The 20,492-nt window shown below is 41.1% G+C and overlaps 1 protein-coding gene across 1 annotated transcript; it reads right to left on the bottom strand.

Moving 5' to 3' along the window:
- Positions 1-3,427: 3,427 nt before the first annotated feature.
- Positions 3,428-15,732, bottom strand: RPP40 (ribonuclease P/MRP subunit p40). The gene is made up of 8 exons (XM_079300914.1): positions 15,501-15,732; positions 13,566-13,710; positions 12,279-12,347; positions 10,205-10,300; positions 8,877-9,002; positions 5,461-5,659; positions 4,447-4,581; positions 3,428-3,719 (listed from the first exon to the last, which is right to left on the bottom strand). Exons 1-8 carry the CDS (start codon positions 15,618-15,620, stop codon positions 3,521-3,523), a joined length of 1,089 nt encoding a protein of 362 aa, XP_079157040.1. The 5' UTR covers positions 15,621-15,732; the 3' UTR covers positions 3,428-3,520.
- Positions 15,733-20,492: the final 4,760 nt, after the last annotated feature.

The raw sequence follows: 20,492 nt of genomic DNA, 5'->3' as shown, positions 1-20,492 counted from the left end.
GCACACCTTTATAGGATACATACCTTTATTTCTCCAGACAGGTTTCTGATTCAGACAGGATTTGCAAACCAAAAAGGCAGATATGTTCTATTCACAGTGATTTTGTGTAACACATGCTATCCAACTACCTCGGCTTTAATCTCCCTTGTCAACATGGAAGCTTGTCCTCTATTTGTTCTACACCCATCAATCTATGAACACACATAAACACTTAGTCAAACACAGTGTGTCTGGAAAAGCATATGGTTTTGTGGCTCATTTCCAGAGGGTTCTGCTACCCCCCAGCAACCTCTCAACAAAATTCCCTGTCCGTCCACCAGCAGAGGCAGGACTGCAGAGCTCAGTAGAAAAGCTGAGGTTAAAGCAGAGCCATTCCCTGGCTCTCGAGGAGCGGCTTATCGCCGTCTGTGAGCATTCCAGGACAACAAAACCTCTACTTCTCACACAACCAGCTTGCCTCAGGCTTGTCTCTGCATTCAGATCTTTGGCTCTCCTTCCCCATCCTAGATAAAACACTCCCCTGAGGCAAAATTTTTTAGTAAGCACTTAGTCGCCTTTGATCTCAGAAGCAGCTGGCGCACAGCTGCTCCCCATTACTTTTGCAGCTCTGGGGAACCTTTCGCATTTTTCTGTCCTCCCTTGCAGGCAGGCACAAAGGGCAAGAGCATCACCAGCAACCATCTCTCATTCTCAAGCAAAAACTTTTATCTCCGTCTCACGTGCCCTGCCCAATTCCTCCTTGAACTACCTGGCTCAGCCTCAGATCTTCCTCCTAATGGGATTCCCAAACATGAGAGCAATGCCTTCCTATTCCTCTCCTCACAAGGGTCTCCTCCACGCTTGGAAGTCTCCTGGGGAGACACAGTGCAGTCTGACTGAACAGATGGTAGAGAACAGGCTGCTGTATCTCATCCCAGGGAAAAAAATATTCCCTCGGATTCATTTTTTACATTTTTTTTTGCAGGAGGTAAGATAGGAGTAAATTCCACCCCAGTTTTTCTTCTCTGCAACTACAAAATCCAGCAAGCACAGGAAAGACTCTCTCCTTAGAGGTGAGCACAACACTGGACCTTGCTAGGAAGCATGGACCTGGTTAGCACAGCATCAGCTCACAGAGCCTAAGATTAGACCAGCTGCAGTGCCTAGCACGAGGATTTTCAATTGTACTTTATACCAGCCTGCAGATAACAGGAGAAAGCTAGAAACCAGCCCAGCATCTCAAGTTACAGGATTCACAGACAGGATTTTAATCCTTTCCTTAGCTGGAAAAGCTATTTGAAGCCAGCACCAGCAGAAATCTATGGACTGTAGGATGCAGCACAGCCACTACAATACTGAGCTTTGAGAAATGCTTGCAGTTCATTCCCTATGTACACAGGAGGTGAAGGGAACTGCTGACCAATCTGCTGAGATTTCCCTTGATAGACACACACACACACACAAAAATATTTTTATATATATATAGATTAATCTCAATACTCACATGTTGAGTAGAACTGGGAGGTGAAATCCTTTTTCTCAGCTTGCCCTCCACAATGGGCTCACTGAGGCAATCGCTGTGTATCCTCCAGCACTTGTGCAGCTCGTTATCCACCAAGGAGCCCAACCTGCTCCTGCAGCCAAGAACTCATTAGAACAATCCCTTCACCTGGTCCTACTGCTGCCACTTCCCAGTCAAGTCCCACAGCTGCTTCTGGAACAACTGTGTGAAGCAAACCCACCCATACAAGATTTTTACTTCTGAGAGGTTTTTTTCCCCCCCAGCAGTATATATTACACCTGCTTTTATGCCCACATACACACTGTTGAGGAAAAGATTGTACTAGAATCTGGTAGGAAGATGATCACATTCATAGGACTTACAGCTAGTAGCTCTGAAGCTACAAACTTCAATTTTTCATAAAAATTCAGGATTTTTAACTTGTATTCAAATTTTTGCTACAGGTGTAGCTTCCAGGAAGGCACAAAGAAAAACTCAACCTTCTGGTCAAGAGGACAAAGGAAGATACTTCTTGTTACTAACTTCTTTTATGAAAGTCCATAATGCCTCAACAGACACTTCCAAAAGACTTCAGTCAACTCAAGCCCTTCACACTGGCACAGTAATGAAGCACAACCATTTTAAGTATTCCCTAGTCATGTGCCAAGGCAGGAATTTTCCCCCAGACTCTTGTATCATTGTCTACTCAGTTTGTGATTTGCGAGTCTGTGTACACGTAACTTCTGCTCCTGGTAGCCCATCGGGGACCTCTCATGGCAGCACAATTCTGAGAAACAACATCATGATTTAGAAAACTGTTTGCTGATTCATCAGAGTTGTGTTTGTAGGACATGTAGCAGAATTTGAGCAAAAGGGAGTTATGGTTAGTGGAGGGGTGTGGTAGACAAATACCACCTGGTAAATCATCCAGCATGACTCTGCTCATTGAAGAGAAACAATAAACAGATTAATACAGAGCTTTGCTGCTCCCCATGGTCTTTCTGCTTTTCTGTGCCACTCACCCTGACATTTCCACTACATAGTTTCCCCAGTTTCCAGTACCACTCTCACTCCATCAAGCGAACAACTTCAATTTTAACACTGCATTGGTACTTTAATGATATGTACCCATTCCTTAAAGCAAACCCCAAATCCTGCCCTCCCCAAACCACTATCCACCTTTCCATGGATTTCAACAGGAGTAGAATGGATTCTTTACAGCTGCCTATGCTCCCAGCATTACCACTTATTGTTAATGAAACTTGTTTCACATCAAGTGCACTGTGTGAGCTTTCTTCTCAGAAATGTGTCTGCAACATCACAGTGTGACTCAGCTCCATGAATTGCCCTGTACTCAAGAACCACACCCTCCTTTTCAGAGACTCTGTGTGTGTGTAGGTCAAGAAAGGAAGCAGCAGCAGGCTTCTGCATGATTGTCAGAAACAGACTTCTGATAACCAACTGTCATCTGCAAATTCAGGGGGCAGGTCAGTAAGCCTTCACTTTTTCCATGTTTAATGGGTGCTCCTCCCAGTGCCACACACCTTCTCCTCATGTTTATTCTCCTACCCCCTACCAAATCAGGGAGAACACATCTCCCCCTTTGGCTTTTTTGCTAGCACAATATGCTGAAATATCTTAAACACAGATATGAAGGTTTTGCAGATCTTTAATGTAAAAAAATAAAACAATTCCAAAACAAGCTTTCCTGTCAAATATTTCAGCTAGCAATCTGTAAAGCTAATTTTCAAATGCCAAATTTTCTACTGGAAAAGAGGACTACCTACAGTCAATTCCTGAGAAAAACCTTCAAAAATTTAATTTTTCCTAAAATCTGTTAAGTTTTGTGAAGTTTTTCAGAAGGCCTTGTATGACAGTGAAGAAACAAGTATCATTCCTTCCATTGGCCACAAATAACAAAAACATGAACAGACTCTTAGTACTCAATCTGTTACATTACTACTTGTAGAAAAAAACACTTTTATTATTTTTCTGTCAGTAACAAGGGATTATTAGAGAACTTCTTCTGTGGACATAGCTTTATGGAGGGCAATCATCATGAGCTCCTACAGCCATCTGAAGCCAGTAGTCCAGATTTCTAAAAATGACAAAGTTGTACAAGTTCTCTCCTCCTTTGTGGAAACCATGTTCATTTTCTCTCCAGGAAACAGGGCTGTCTGCAAAGCCATGCACAGTTAAGGTCAGCCAATATGCCAGTTTTGGTTCACCAAAATAGCAACTGCAAGCAAGAAGACAAGATAATCAGTGATTATAATGAATAGGCAGTACATTCAAGTTTACAGTATAAAGTAAAACAATCAAAGACACACTTTAGTGAAAAATTTTTAACAGTTAAAAAGTTTAGTCTGTAATAAATAAACTTGAAGGAAAATACTCAGAATACAAGTAAGACTGATTATCTATTATTCCTACCATAGTTTTATACATGGCAAACCTGCAAGTTGTAGCAATTAGAGAAAGTTCTATGTTGTAAAGTAGCAGTTCTGACTTTCCTACAGCATGCACTGTCTTTCAGAAAACTGAACATTTAATGAGAACAATTGCTATCAAAGAAGATAAAATACATTGGAGGAAGTAATACAGTCTAAGACTATGCTTGACACAAATACTTTTATCACCAGAGAGGAAATAGATTATGAATAATCAAAGCCAGATATTATCCACTCTGCATTTTTAAAATGTAGAAGTACCACACAGCCACAGTTTCTTAGAAACCAGTCATGACTAGAATACAGGGCAGGCTTTTTCAAATTCAAGGCATCTAAAAATTGTTTATTACTTTTTTTATACTGATGTCAAGCTTCCAGCTCATTTCCTAATTAAAACAAAAATCTACATTTATATATTTTGCTATTTATTTCCACCTGAAAAGTATTTAAAACTGATTTTAAATAAGAAGTGTTTGAGTACAAGTGTTATAGTAATGTCCTTCTGTCAGCCCTTACCACAGCTGCTCCAATAACTGAATAATCTTCTCAGGAATTATAAAGCCTGTGATTGTGCACAAAAAAGCTTTTTCCACCACTGTGTTGGGCTCAGGGCAGCAATAGGTTGATAAAAAGCTGGAGGATTTGTTGTCTCTGGAAGACAAAACAATAAAACAACTGAAATAAATACACTTTAAATATTCTATAGGATGTCTTAGTAATCAAAACTTGTACCAAACAAGTAGGATCTATGTGTTATCACCTAAATTAATGCCAAAGTAACTAATGACCAAGTGATCAATACAAAAGATCTCATGGTGCTGTGGGTAAACCCTGCAGGCACCCAAACCCCACACTGCTGCTCCCTCCCTCACTCCCACCTGGAACTGAAAGGGTAATGAGAGAAAATGCATGGGTTGAAATAAAGACAATTTAATAAGCAGAAGAGTTCCACATGAACACAAAGCACACAAAGGAATGAATTTCCTACTTCCCATGGGCGGGAAGACATGCAGCCCTCTCCAGGAAGGCAGGGCATCCAAATACTTGGGAAGGCAAATGCTGGAACTCCCAACATTTCCCACCCACCCCTGCTCCACCTTTTGCTGCTGAGGATGTCACCATATCCCATGGTGTGGGATACCCCTCTGCTCAGAGGGGTCTGCTGTCCCAGCCTCCTGCCCACCCCCAGTCTCCTCACTTAGGAGACAGAAAAAGGCCTTCAGGCTGTGCAAGCCCTGCCCATCAGTAGCTAAAACATCCTCTGTTACCAACACTCTTGGTCACAGACCCAGAGCACAGCAACACACTAGTTACTACAAAGAAAACTAACTCTATCCCAGCACAATCCAGTACATATGGGCAACCTCTAAAAACACAGATAAAGTCATTCAAGATTAAAACAAATATTTCATTGCACAAAAGACTCCCACTTACGAAACTGTCTTATTTATTATTCAACTATTTGCAAAATAAATTGTGGCTTTCCTTACTTAAAACACTTTTAAAGATCAAACAAATTCAATTACTTACAAGTTAACTTGATTCAAGACAGCACCCAGCCATTCAAAGAGCTCCTCTGTACTGCAGGACTCCTCTGGTTTTCCTTGTGGATCATTACTTTGTAACACTGGACACTGCAAGTCCCTTAAGGTGCTGAATGTTATTTTTGGCTTCAGGGCCTGTATTTGGTTTTTTGAAAAGTATGACATCAATGTTGATCCCTCTGCACCTTAACAACACAGTACCACAAACAGCTGTTACGAAACTACTAAACAAAAGAAGCAGTGAATACATGAAACATTTGTATATGAACAAAACGTGTGAAACTGCTTGTGTGCTTTTAATCCACTTCAAAACTACTTAGACTCTTCAGCTTCCTTATCTTCTTTGAAATAAAAGTCAGTGCAAGATTCAGCAACTTAGTACAGCTCAGCAAATTTGCTATCTACTACAAGTGTAGATTTGCCCACAGAAAATTCAAGCAGAATTAAGTGTGTGAGTAATAACATGAGCTCGTTAAAAAGAGGAACTCAGCGTTCCTGAAAAGGAACAGAGAAAATGGAGCAGGAACATCACCTCAGAACACCATTTTCCCTGAATAATGGAGAAGTCAGCATGTGATTATAGGTTTAAAAACAGATTTATTGATTATGTCAAGAGAAATTCCAGAATAAACTGGAGCATAAGGCCTGAAGAGAGAGGAAAGAGGAGAGGGTAAGAAATCAAAATATATCACAAATATCAGTTAACTAAAAGAATAAACTCAGCCCTGCTTCCCTCTCCCTGATAACTCTTCAAATGCAGTATGGCTGCAAGAGTTAAATGTACCTTGATGGCCTTGTGGGAAAATACTAGTAAGAGATCCAAAACAGCAGGTACCTAGACCAAAAAACTAACCTAAGCAGGCATATTTTAAATTCAGAGATATTACCAACTTGCTTTTGAAGCAGAAAGGTAATTGACATGGAATAAATTCTCCTAAATTTCAAATTCCAGATAATGTGTGCTATTTTCAAAAAGGAACAATGGGTGTCTAGGAGACCAAGAAATAATGCCTTACCCATGAAAAGTCAGAAGTGTAGAGCAACATCTCTCACAGAAATACCACAAAAAAGTCATGTGTAAACTGTAGAAATTCAAGAATAGGGTAGACTTCACTGTGGAATATTATACCTATAATTTTCTATCAGAGAATATGAAAATATGGATTGCCTGAAGTCTATCAGCCATATTTATGTCATCAAGGACAATAATTTGGGGGAAGTAGAAGGAGGGTTAAGCTCATTTTCTTAAGTCATTCTTCAAAAAAATGTTGTTCCAAAGGGCACAAAGACAGGCAATAACTGAATTCTTCTTAATTTAGTACTTTTATATAGGCAAGTCTGAAGAATTCCAGAAGAGATGATCTTCCTTACATTCTATTGGCATTTGTTAGGCTAACAGGTTCAAATAATGTATAATATTGCCCTAGAATTCCTAGTAAAACATAGAAAATAATACATTTTACATGTCTGCTGCATGTGGGAACCTCAGCTATGGCCCTAAATGCAGGAAATCTCAAAGACTACAGTCAAGACCCTAACAGAACAATTCCTCTAGCTAAGCACAGCTTTCTATATTAACAGCAACCAGGAACATCATCAAAGCTTTTCAGAGGTCACTGAATTTCATCTAATAAACACAAAATTGTGATAGAAAGTACAGCAATAGAAAAAAGGTTGTATTGCCTCTGTCATTAAAGACATGGGACACCCCACATTCCCTTTTCCTGTTCTTCTTGGTGCCAAAACCACAATGTGGGAAAACTAAGTATGAAAACCAAAAATCCTGCAGTGATGGCCACAGTAAGAAACACCAGGTTTCAGCAGGAAGGGTGAAAGCAGAAATGTTCACAGAGGACAAAGATTCTCTTGACAAAATACAGCCCACTTTTTCCCTTCCAGTAGAATCTGCACAATGTCTCATATCTATTAATAAAAACCTATAAAAGTTTTATTTTTGTCAGTACTGAGGAACTAATAGTCTTTTGTGTGTTATGAGCACAAGATTCTTGCACAGAAAGGCATTCACATTTAACTCCACATTCAGGAAATTACTGACCTGACCTGTTTTTGGGATGTAAGAAAGTAAGGAAAAAAATGCTATTCTTCCTGAATGCTGTTAACATGGGCAGCAGCAAGCACAAGAAAAATAGTGGCCCTAGAGGCATTTTGCTCTCTGTCCAGGGTCAATAAATCCAAGCAAGCTGAGCGTGAAGATCTGCCACCTCAGCTGGATTTATGTCACCATTTATGGTAGCAACAGCCTTCACTGTGACTCTTTCCTGAAGATCACAAGGACGGGAATTGCAAGCCTTTAAACAATTTCTGTATGACAAACAATTGTCATACAGATCCTTGTCATATGATTAGTACTTAGAAAGGGGGAGGGGAAAGATGAAGGAATGAAGTGAAACATGGGACACTCCTAAAGGAGCTTGTAAGCAGCTTCCATATCTCAGATCAGTTAACTCCTTCTCAGACTTGGCCTTGAAGAGCCAGGAAAAGTAATGCAAGAAAGAGATGGGACAGGATTCTCAGGATCTTTCTAATATCCCTTCTCCCTAGTGTGGAGACTCAAAGCAAAAGCAACACCAAAAGCTACACATCTGTGATGAAGAAAACCATGTTTTTCAATATAGACACTTGCAGTTTTAACTAGTTCTATACAAATGCTACATATCTCTACATACAGCCTGTTCTGAGGTAATATAAACAGCTGGGGACTTTGAAAAATTTCCCTCAGAGAAGGAAAAATACTTGAGTCCAGAAAAAAAATAGTGTAATAAGAAAACAGTAGATAAACAAATACTAGAAGATTATTTAAAACAATACAATTTATTATAGCAACCTTTTACTTGGCTCCAACCTCAAACAAGTGCTTGAGAATAAAGTGATCAAACAGCATTCTGTGTATCCAGGCACATGGCACAAAACAGGCAACCTGCACATGTCCTGTAAATTCTGAGGAAACCAGAGTTCCCCATCCTAAGCAGGTAACCAGATACATAACTTATGTGTATTAATAAAAACAAAGAAAGCAGAGAAAGGGTATTGATAATGGTAATGTAAGTCACAAATTCATAAAGAAGAGGCAGCACCATCAAATAGACAAAGTTTAGCCAGAAAGCCTGGGCAGCATAGAAAAAGGAAATAAAGCAACTAATACATCTCCTATGAATCACTGTTGTGTTGATGAACTGAGATGTTCTGTGCACAGGAAGTAACACCCTCCCCACCCCAAACAAATAAACAAAACAAACAAAAAAATTCCACCCATACACATTTTAATCTAACTTTTCCCTCCACTGAAAATGCATTTGGACAATCACTAGAGAAAAACAGTAAACTAAAAATATGTAGACTTCATGCCAGTTGCATTTTAGTTTTACATTTAGTTCTCATTACCTGTATTATACCAAGCCAGTAAGAAGTCAAATTCTAAAGGTTTCTTTTCTTTCAAGGCCCAAAGCACTCTGTTATGTTTTTTGCTCTCAGGGTGAAAGCCAGCATCAGTCAAGTCAATAGTGACAACTGCAGAAAATGCACAATAGTTATTGGCAGTCAGCTGAAATAAATTTTATTGTTAAATTAGAAGAGCACAAAGAAACAAAAGAACATTAAAATTCCTCTTTACATCTAAAGAATCTTTACAAAGTATTTGATTATGCAAATATGTCTCCCCATTGTGTAAATAAATATTCTCTCCTACTATCCTGATTTTGATATAAACTGGAACTGCTTCCTAGTGTCTAGAGGGACAGATTCCTCTTGAAATGGCACTGACAAGTCCCTGAACACCTGAACAGTGCCTTAAAAATATCTTGGTAATTAGGTGAGCAATTAGCAGTAAAAAAAAACAAAAACAAAAACAAAAACCCAAACTAGAATTTCTAACAACAAATTTCTAACAAACAAAAGCCATGCATACAGCAATGACACTTTTTCAATAGGTTGGTTTTTTCCTAGGCAAATTCTCTCATGGATAGGTTATATTTAGTTTTCAAATGGAAATTTCTTTATACCTTTTGATGATTAGAATGTTAAAGAATGTTAGATGTCCCATTACACCAAAATACTTACTAGAGATAACAAGTTTCCCCTCCTAAAGGTTTTATGTAACTATAGCTATCAACTGCTGCAAGTTCCAATACATTTGAGATGGCACAGTGTTCATGTTTGGCTTTTTTTATTTCCTAAAAAGACAAATTAATAAAAATCACACTCAAGATGTCTCCCCTGCAGTTGTTAAAAAAAATAATGCTTTCCAAATACATGGTACATGGAAATTACCATTTTAAATGTGTGAAACAGTACAATTCTCCTTTTCAAGAAAGCAGATTCATGTGAGGCTCTTCAATGATTTTGTACAGTGCACACATTTTAAAGATCTCCTTGACCAGTTTAAAATTTTCTGACTTAAATCAGAATGAATAGAAACTATGCAGGGTATGCAAAAATTCTTGAGTCCTACATCACTCCAGTACAAACAACACAATGAGAATCCCTGAAATTAAAAATTTTATAGAGTACTGAAAAGATGATGTATTTGTGTCCTTAAAGATTTTTTACTGCTTTACTACTTGGAGAAAAACTACATTCTCTCTTCAGGCATTCCTTGTATTTGCATCTGGGAAAATAAAAGCTAGACAGTAACTAATTTTAGAGAAAGGGAGGTTTCAACATCCTAACAAGGTGCTTCTTAAATAAGCCCTCTTTATATAAATCATACTTACTATATCTCATTACTTTTTTTCCTGAATACCGAGAAGGGCGACCTTGCAGTCCAAGTTCCTCATAAGTATCCTTATCCACTGACAGAATTAGTTTACCTATAAACAAACCAAATTTTAATAGAAATAATCTTCTACTTGGTTCCCTTTGAAGTCTTCTGAGAACCATATACCTTTTACAACACTAGCTTCGGATCAGTGGTATTACTAATGTAATGAAGACTCCTTAGTTCCAGTTAAATGGATTACCAGATTAATCCTGTTTTTAAAAAAAGGTTATAACTCAATTATTCTTTTTTTATCAAAGAGATCTTGTGAACTAGAGTAAGAAAAGCATAATAATATTCCTGAGGTAATCACAACTTTTTTACTGTACTACTCAGTTCATTGTCTCCATCTTTCCTCCACTCATCCTCTATACTTGCTGTGTCATTAGCTGAGCACTAAATCCCACAAGGGCCTGATTTAGTAAACATTCATGCTCAACATGCACTGCTCAACTAAATAAACAAAAGCAGTTCCTCCAAGTCCCACTGAGTAAACCATGCTTGCTAGTGATGAGCTGATACATGCTGGAACAACTCTGCTTCTGTGCTCATAAACCAGACCTGGCTGCTGCTGCTTGGTACAGAGCTTCACACAACAGCTCTCTCTACCACAGCCCTTGGGCTCTACTGCACAAGGAACAGCACAGAACACAAACAACTAAGACTGCAGAGGAAGAGTTCAGACAGTGACACCACCAGGAACTGTAACAGCACCTCTGCAATAATTGTGCACGGCTTGTAACACCCGTATTGCACAAACTCCATTGCTATCAAGTGTCCACTTTGCCAGGACTGTGCTAACAAACACGTAAAAGAATTCTTCTGAACAATCTGAATTCACTCATGCCCTCATGGGCACCTGTCATATTACAGCTTCTTAAACTAGAGGGCAGGCAGACCAGTTTGTATTTCTATTACATTTTATATACTGTTAAATAGAAATAAAACAATGTAGTTGAAGCTCAAAATACTTTTGTTTTCTCACCCGAGATGTGGGACATTTTATGGTGTCTTCTCATAAAACTGTGATGTAATTGAAATAGACTTTTAACATGTTAGATAGTTCTCAGGGAATCACAGAATCCTCACAGAATCAGAAAATGGTTTGGGTTGGAAGAGACAGTAAAGACCATCCAGTTCCCTCCCCTCTGCCATGGGCAGGGACACCTTCCACTACACCTGGTTGCTCAAAGCCCCATCCAATCTGGCCTTGAACACTTCCAGGGATGGGGCACCACAGCTCCTCTGGGTGACCCACCACCCTTTCAGTAAAGAATTTTTTCCTAATATCCAATCTAACCATACCTTCCTCCAGTTTGAATCCACTCCTCCATGCCCTATTTCTACATGACCTTAAAAATTTCCTCTGTGGTTCTCTTTCAGGCCCCCTTTAGGTACAGGCAGGTGCTCTAATTCTCCCCAGAGCTTTCTCTTCTCCAGGTTAACAACCCCAGCTCTCTCAGCCTGTCTTCACAGGGGAGGTGATCCAGCCCTGTGAGCATCTTTGTGGCCTCCTCTGGATTTGCTCCAGCAGGTCCATGTCCTTCCTGTGTTGGGGACCCAGAGCTGAAGTAAGCACCCAAGGTAGGGTCTCATGAGAATAAACACTTAATATTTTGAGTGTTCCTAAGCAGTACTGATAACTTGCTTTTTTGGTACAAATTTTGTCTTAAAGACCAGAGGTAACAAGAAGTTGGAGTGCAATGTCTTCACAAAAATAACCTCCTGTAGCAATTGCAATTATGGTTGAAGAATTGACAATCTGACAGTACATAAGTGCAGTTCATTTTTATTGTTTTATAATTTTCTTCAGATTAAAAAAATAATTTAACAGCACAAATGAAAAAAAGAGCTAAAATTAGTACTTTTTCCAATTCACACATATTTCTAACAAAGTTGGCAATAATCATTGTTTTCCAGTTATCATTACAAATTAAAAAAAAAAACAAAACAAAAAACAAAAAATGAAACAGAAACAACCCAGACCAAAATTGACATATATTACTGAAACCAAAACAAATCCCCCATACCATTTGGTAGCAGAGCTGCAGTATTATCTTGGTCAATTTTTGTCTTATAGGTAAGTGCATAGCATGAACCTTGAACAGTAAAGCAGAAAAACATGAGATTATACAGTCTGTAAAGACAGACATGACAAGATAAACAATTCACTTCAAGACAACCAAACATGACAAACACCATCTGAATCATTCTCTTGTTTTCATCCACTAACTTTCTTCCACCTTCTCAAGCAAAATGGCATTGTTATTTTTATAAACCCTGTTCTGGCAATATTTTAAAAGGACTTATAATAGGAATAATGTTAATAATATGCCCCAATATGAAAACATTTTCTCTCCTTCCACCTGTGACTCTCCCTAGTCAGCAAACAGAAAAGCCAATTTCTTCCCTGACATATTTTTATTACCAGTTCACACAAAGACAAGGTGAAGATGCTCACATTACTAAATACTTTTGTCACATTATCTGCCATTAATCAATTTTGTTTTTTAAAATACAAGTGTCAGATGCCATGAACTCTGTCTACAAATGTTGTATTGCTTCCATAACACTAGCATAAAAAACATTAATGAGGTTAAAGGAGATAAGAGTCCCACATTTAGCAAGTAATGCATCTCTTATTCTCCTGTTTCATCTGCATGTTCTCTGTTGTCCTCTCTTTCCTCTGTAATTTTTTTTCTCTCTGTCAGCTCAAGGGTACAACAGCTATCATAAGCCAAAGGAGTAGGCTCTGCTGATGAAAACAGCATGGTCTGACTATGGAAAAACAAGGTGGCTGGGCAGAGGGTCTATCTTTGCATCCTCCTTGCTCTTACTGGGTAAGAATGAGCTGTCACAGCTTTCTTAGTGAAAAATAAAAAATAAGGAAGCATATTTTTCTCTTGTCTGCCATGAAACACAGCTCAGCACAGCTCTGTGTTGAAGTATGAAGGAACAAGAAAGGGAAAAGAAAGATTTCTACAGGAATCTGCATAAAGGTGAGGTGTAGGAGAAACAGGGGTGAGGATACATGGAAGTCATCTTGATAGCTGGCTTTCAGAATTGAGGTGGAATAAGGAGAAATTTATAAGGAAGAATCACAGGAGTTTTGGACCCTCTGGGTGTGAACAAATGTTGTCACACGTGACAAAACAGAAAAAAGCATATAAACAAATTCATACAGAATTTGCTTAGTACTTTTCCTTTCCTTCCTTTAAAACACTTTTCAGAATAAATAATAAGACTATTAAAAATTTTACTGTACTATAAAAAAGTATATTACGACTGCATTTGTTCTGTTCTGATTTCCTCCTTACCTTTCTTCACGAAAGCATCAATGAATTCATGAGCAACCAATTCATGAACAGGTAAATTCCTCACCAGGTAGTACTCTCCAAAATCTGCAATTGTGCTTTTCAGCACTTCAGGTAGCATGCCACATTCCGGGATCAGAAAAGACACCTATCAGGAACATATTTGTAATGTAAATCCTAAAACCTGTACTGAAAAAAGCCCAAACAAACAAAGCAATAAGAAATACAAAAGATAACCTCTGTCTTTGAAATGTATCAATTTTCATAGTCTCTAGGTAAACCAAATACATCATTTGGTGGTTTGGGTTGTGGTTGTTTTTTTGTTTTGATTTGTGTTTTGTTTTTTTGTTTGTTTGTTTTGTTTTGTTTTGTTTTCTATACAATAGCATTTGTTGCATTATGTATCTTGCACAGCATGAATTAACAGAAGTCCTTGTTTCACACCACTATACATTTAGCTGGATGTCACACTGGGACACCTCCTTCAAAGAGCCCTTGCTGGAGTACTTGCTGAAGCAGTTTTAAGGCTAAGCATTTTTGTAATCTTAGTAGAAAAGCAGAGACCAAAGTAGAATCTTTATTTTACCTTTTGCTTAAAACCTTTCCTGTACATTTTCCATAGACCGAGAGAACCATGAAGTCTGGCAGACCAGGGAAAGCAAGGTAATATATGGGCAAGTACGAAGCTTCCCGAGCAGCATAAAGATCTGTTCCCTCTATCCCTCAAAAATCCTTTAAAATTCTTCCTTCCCAAAGCTCTTGGATAACAGGTGTGTATCTCCCTTGGCACATGTGTTCAAGAGAAGTAAAGACAGACAAACGAGCTGCCTCCCACAGCAGTGGAAAGGTTTCTGAATAGCTGCTAAAAAGTATCTCAGAAGTGACAAACAGTTAACAATTAGCCCAGAGAGTTACAGGGAATGAGAACGGGGTTATGAAACAGGATCCTGCCCGATTGCTGCAAAACGTGGAACACCTAAAATTCTTCTTTGCTGTTTGGTCCTTGCACACTTTTGAGCCTAATCAACAAGAAGGGAGATTTAATCCACGAAACTTGCTGAAGTTTAGGGCTGGACATGCTTCAGTGGTGTCAGACCTGGGGTGAAGTCATCGAAGCTCGGGGAGAAGGATGTACCAGTGACAGCGGGCAGAAAGAATGCAGAATTTATGGGCCACAAGGACATCTGGCAGAACTCCCACGAAAAGGATGAAACTTGACAAACCCAGCAACTGTGCTGAATCAGCTCTGAGTGGATAAAAGGAAATTCTGGCAGGTGGAGATCACGGCCACCGACCCCAGGAACCCCCTGACTCCAAAGCAGAGAAGGACTGAGCATGGGGATTAACCAGCGTGAGAAATGAGGGACTCATTAACCAGTAAAAGATAGAACACTGCTTAATAAGAGAAATATATAACTTGTAGCCCATGAACACCAATTCCTTTGTTTCCTAAAATGTCTAAATAGTATTTATATAAAAGCTTTGATAGGTGGTGTGCTTGATTTGTCTGCACGGAATAAACAATGTCTCCTTTCCCAACCGGACCCTGCGCCTGTGTTTGGAGAGCTCCTAAAATCGGCACCTCTCGCTCCTCGAGGAAGGAGTTTCTCCCATGCTGCGCGATCCCGCAAAACACAAACAGAGGGCTAATTTGCCTTTTTTTTTTTTTTTTTTTTTTTTCCTCTCCCTCAAAAATGGTGCTCGCGGGCCAGCTCTGGCAAGGACGGAGGAGCCCTCCGGAACACCGAGTGCGGCGCGAGCGGGGCACCGGGAACGAGCCCCTGGAGCGGCTGGCGGGCAGAGCCCCGGGGACGGGCGGCGTGGGAGCCGCAGGCAGCTCCAACTTTCCCTTTCCCCTTCCCCTCTCCCTCTCCCTTCCCTCCCCGTGTCCCTGAGGGGACCCCGCCGAGGCCGCGGGCCCGCGCTCGCGCCACTCACGCGGCAGCTGTAGGCGTGGTCCCGCACGTGCGCCGCGTGCCGCGAGCGCGGGTGGCGCGCGTGGCCCCGCTCGCACACCAGCAGGTGCCGCGGCGCGCGCCCGAGCTGCGCCGGCAGCATCCCGGGTCCCGCCCGCCTTCCTCCTCTTCCTTCTCCTTCTTCCTCCTCCTCGGCCGCCGACCGGGAGCGGCCAGACGCGGCGAGGAGGGCTGGGAAGGGGCCGTGCCGTGAGGTCACGTCCGCCGGTTCCGGCGGCGCAGCCGCTTCCGCTGAGGCGGCGGCGGGGCCGCGGTGGCCGCAGCTCTGCTCGGAGCCCGGGGCCGCTCGGGGCTCTCGGTCCCTGCGGGCTCTGAGGAGCCCGGCACGGATGGGACACGGACCCCGCAGGGGCTGGGTGTGCATCTGCTGAGGGAGCGATGGTTTAAGCACGGCCGTGGCACGGAGGGAGCATACAGGCTGCTGAGGGACCTTTTCCAAGAGCCTGGGGTGACAGGACGAGGGGCAATGGCTTCAAACTGAGAGCAGGGTTAGATTAGACATTAAGATTAGAGTCTTTTCTGTGAGGGTGGTGAGGCGCTGGCACAGGCTGCCCAGAGCAGCTGCGGATGCCCCATCCCTGGAGTGTTCAAGGCCAGGCTGGATGGGGCTCGCAGCAGCCCGGGGTAGTGGAGGGTGTCCTGCCCCGGCAGAGGGGACGGAACGGGATGATGTTTACCGTCCCTTCCAGCCCGAGCCATTTTCCGATTCGCAGGCTGAGCCAGGCCCCGCAGGTGCTGGGGCTGCGCTGCGGGCAGCAGTGTCCTGACACTCCTGAGGGCTGAAGGAGCGCTGCACAGGAGCCGTGGAGCGGGACCTGCCGCGGATGGGCTGTGTTTTCTCACCGCGCTGCATGTTTCACACAAAGCACGCACAAAAATCCCGCCGGTCCCCTGCCTTCGCGGCTTCCAGCTCAGTTTAAAATGGCACCGAGCAACTTTGTGTGTAGTCGCTGTTTCTGTACCCAGCACAGCGGTGCAGCGCTTCTGGCTCGCCAGGCTGCCTCACCCCCGTGTTTCAGGGCATGAGCTTTTCCAGGTGGAGGGACACCGGGACACTGCTGCTCCGGGATCGGTGCTTGGAGGAGAAGCCGCACCTCGGCAGGTCCCGGGCTCGAAAGCGCCGTGCAGGAGGGCTGAATTCTGTGAGAATCAGACCGATTGGGTTATTGCGATCAGGAAAGGCTGTGTGATCACAGCAGCCTTCTGAGCATGCAGACATGAACGGGGAAGGAGCCGCACGACTGATGTCAGCTGCTGTCACCCCCGCGGGCAGACAGCCCCTGCTGCCAAAGGGGTGGAAAGTTCAAGCCTCTGATCAATGAGCCCGGGGAGTCAGGCGGGAAATCTCAGCTGTACCCAAAGCTGCACGTGGGGGTTTTTATTGCTCGTTTGATTTGATGTTTTTGGCCGGGGGAGGGGGCTGTTTTTGTATGTTTCTGTATGTTGGGGCTTTTTATGAGCTTCTCTATGCTAATGCAATGTATGCGTTCTGCTGGGGATAAGAGTGGATGGGAAGAGAATCGAAGAAAAAATATGTTGGGGAAGGGTCAAGAGAGTGAAGATTGATGGTTGCATATTCAGTGTTAAGTCAGTATTTTAGGGATTCTGGCAGGAGTGTCGTTCACTGCAGCACAGTGGAGCACTGAAGGATTCACATCACTGTTCAGTCAGTTTGGTTCATATGTCAGGCAATTAATTTTAACCCACCCTTAGTCACAGATACTGGCTGTCCTATTATAGAGTATTTGTGTTCCAGAGAACTCCCTGAAGATACTGAACTACATCCAAAACCCACTTGGAAGTCCAGTAGTCTGTGTTATAACACAGAGAATTTCCCTATCTTTAAACAAGACATAAATCAAATATATATATATATATATATATCTGTGTGTGTATACTAATTGATGGTTAATACTGACATTTTTGTAGTGGTTGTTACAGTTTTATGAGTAATTTGGTATGGGATTTCTTTATAATGTAAAAAAAAAAAAAAATTAAATAGAAAAAAAGAGAGACCCTTTTAAACTTTAATATTTTAAGTAATTTAAGATGTAAAGCTATCACAATTTTCCCAAGGATTTCAAACCCATGACAGGGTAATGCAGTTTTACAGCAATTCAGTTTCTGCATGCTTAAAGACAGTTACAGAATAAAGAGGAAAAGATTGCCTTGAGGCAACTTGTGGTAATAGGTTGGAATATGGAAGGATCTCTCAAATACTTCCTGGGAATGGTGAAATTTGATTCTGATGTTGTATAAAATGACTGAGTTTGGAAAGAAAAGTCTTATCTTCACATTATTTTCTTCACATACCTCAGCCCAGCTGCTTCTTGCATATAATTTTTTCACTATGGAAGAACAATCTTAAATGCTGGATTTTCTAATTTAAAAAACAACATTATTAAAATCCTTAGAGTTTCATTAAATAAAATCTAAACATTTGTTACAGACTTTTGGTATTGATTTGTGTCTTTGAGATGAATCGAAGTATTTTTTTTTTTCAGCCACTGTTTTTTCTTTCTTAAATACTGTTGACTGCAGAAGAGAAGGAAGGAAGTTGTCTAAATCTTTTAACCTTGGCTATTATAATTAGTACATGGCAAAACAGAAACAAACATGTACCTCTGGCAGTGTGTTTATCTAAAAATAATAAAATGTGTAAGACTGAAAACCAGCAATTTACTTGATCAGCATCAGCTGGTTTTTTTTGTGGGAGAAAGTGTAAAGATAGAGAAGATGTGGACAGTTAGCTTTATTCCCTGTTTTTTAACACACTTTAGTCCATATATTCAGAGCAGTGATGGGCTGTAAGAAAGGTCCCACTCAGACTTGTTCTTTAAGGGGCTCACAGATGAAACTCTGCCAAGCTACTCCCCAAAGCAGCCACTCAAGCCAGGAAGATCAGTGAATGCTAACCATGGGCCAAATTGTTGGATTTGCTTTAAAATGCCATTAAAAAGCCCTGAACAACCATCTGATCTGTTTTTCTTAGCGTTAAACCCTCGCTAATCTGAGAAACCTCCTACTCACTCAGTTCTGTGGTATTACAGTGGTAGAAGAAATGAGAGGGATAATTCCTCCAGCAGGGTTCTGGGCAGCAGGAGTGTGTTTCATCTATGTTCAAGCAGAGTCATCACCTTCACTTGCCTTCCAAGGATAGGATTTTGTCAGGTCCTGCATGATACTGGGCAATTTTCATGCACTTTCCTCCTAATCAAATCAATTGTCCATCACATTATGGCTAATATGAGGCACATATACTCTGTTTTCTATTCACACTTCCTTGCAGTAGGTAACAAACTGTGGCCATGTTCCTCTGGTTGTCCTTCCATCTGCTGGGAAACATCCTAGGGAGCATTTCCACATCCAACTCGACCTTCCATGGGCAATAAAGATCCCATAACAAATGGGGGAAATGCTGCATTTTCCACTGCCAAAGTCTCCTCTCCTGGCTTGATAACAGATAACGGGCACCATTTCCCCTCAAACTGAGTGACCAGTTAACGCAATTTTGTTAAACTCATTGTAGCAGTTTTGTTCTCAGTCTGTATATAATTTTTCCAGTTATATGAGCTGGTGTACTAAAGGATATTAATTGTCTCTGCAGAAATTGTCTTGATTATATCCTCAGAACATTTTATTTCTAGTAACATTAGTGCTGCTCCGGGGATTGCAGCAGATCACACTGTTACTTTAATGCACCATCATGATGATACAGAATGCAAAGCAAATATAAAATATAACTAAGCATTTCTTCCTGTCCACACCTTAAAAAAGAAAAAAAGAAAAAATATGGCACAGATAATTAAAAGTAGGGCCCATTTTCTCTTAAGATCAGTGCAGAGTACTTCCTTCCTGTCACAGCCCAAACTTCCAAACTGCTTTGAGGAGATTTGCCATTCCCACCAATAAATTAGTAATATTTCTTGTAACTGTTATTGTTCATTCTTTTGTGTATTACTGCATATTATTAATAAGTATTGGGATTACAAGGCCACTGGCATTTTTCCTTCACTAAGCTGTTTCTCTGACACCCCTACCAGCCTTGTGTGGGGCTGGCTGTAGCTGTTTCCACCAAAGATGGGTGCCAAAGTTTGGCCCTGCAAGTTTAGTGCAGTAAAATTTCAATCATCCTTTTGCAATGCAACATCAGAGCCACGTGGTTGCTGGTTTCAGACACAGAGGAGATGGAGATGGTGCCAGCAGAGGAAGAAAGCCACAGGGAGAGAAGCCTGTTCTCTCAGCCAGCTGGAAGCCTGTTTTTCTATGGCTGGTGGAGAGTTTCCCTCAGGCACTCTGCCTGCACACAGGTTCTCAAATAGCAGTTACTGGAGTGCCTGGATTCACAATTTCTTCCTTAACATTATCTACGAAATCAAGCAACTGTGTAGTATTTAAAATAATCCAAGATTTAAAAAAACCCCAAACCCACAAACAAACAAACCAAAATCACATTCCTTGGTAAGAGTAGTATTTTCAGCAAGATCTAAATGTTTCGGGACCAGTGTGGCATTATCAAAAGTTTAAAATGAGAATTATACATTTCATTCATTTGAGCAAGATTCAAAGTTTCAGCCTAGAAGCACAATAAAAACACTCTCCCTGCCCTCACCTTCTAGCTAATGCTAATGTTAAACTGGTTCATAGGAAGAATGGAAGCAAGTTTTTAGAAGACTTTGAGAAGGTCAACCATTAAGTTAAGATAAATACACACACACATATATATATGACTATAAACACATGAGGGTAGTATGAGAAGCCAGGAGCACAGATGAGAGTATAAACATGGAAGTGTGTATGTATATGTGAATTGAAGCCACCACTGCAGACATGTGGTTATTTTTTTTCCTCTGGTCCCCATGATTTTGAAGACTGGAAGCCTCCCACACCTCCTGAGAGGTGTGCACAGTTAAGATGCAGCCTGTTATAGTCTCCTTTTCTTTTTCTGTTTTTC

Source organism: Erithacus rubecula (genome assembly GCF_903797595.1).
Source record: "Erithacus rubecula genome assembly, chromosome: 3".
In the NCBI taxonomy this organism is placed as follows: Eukaryota; Metazoa; Chordata; class Aves; order Passeriformes; family Muscicapidae; genus Erithacus; species Erithacus rubecula.
The sequence above is the reverse complement of the archived record's forward strand: the minus strand, read 5'-3'. Positions and strand labels throughout refer to the sequence as shown.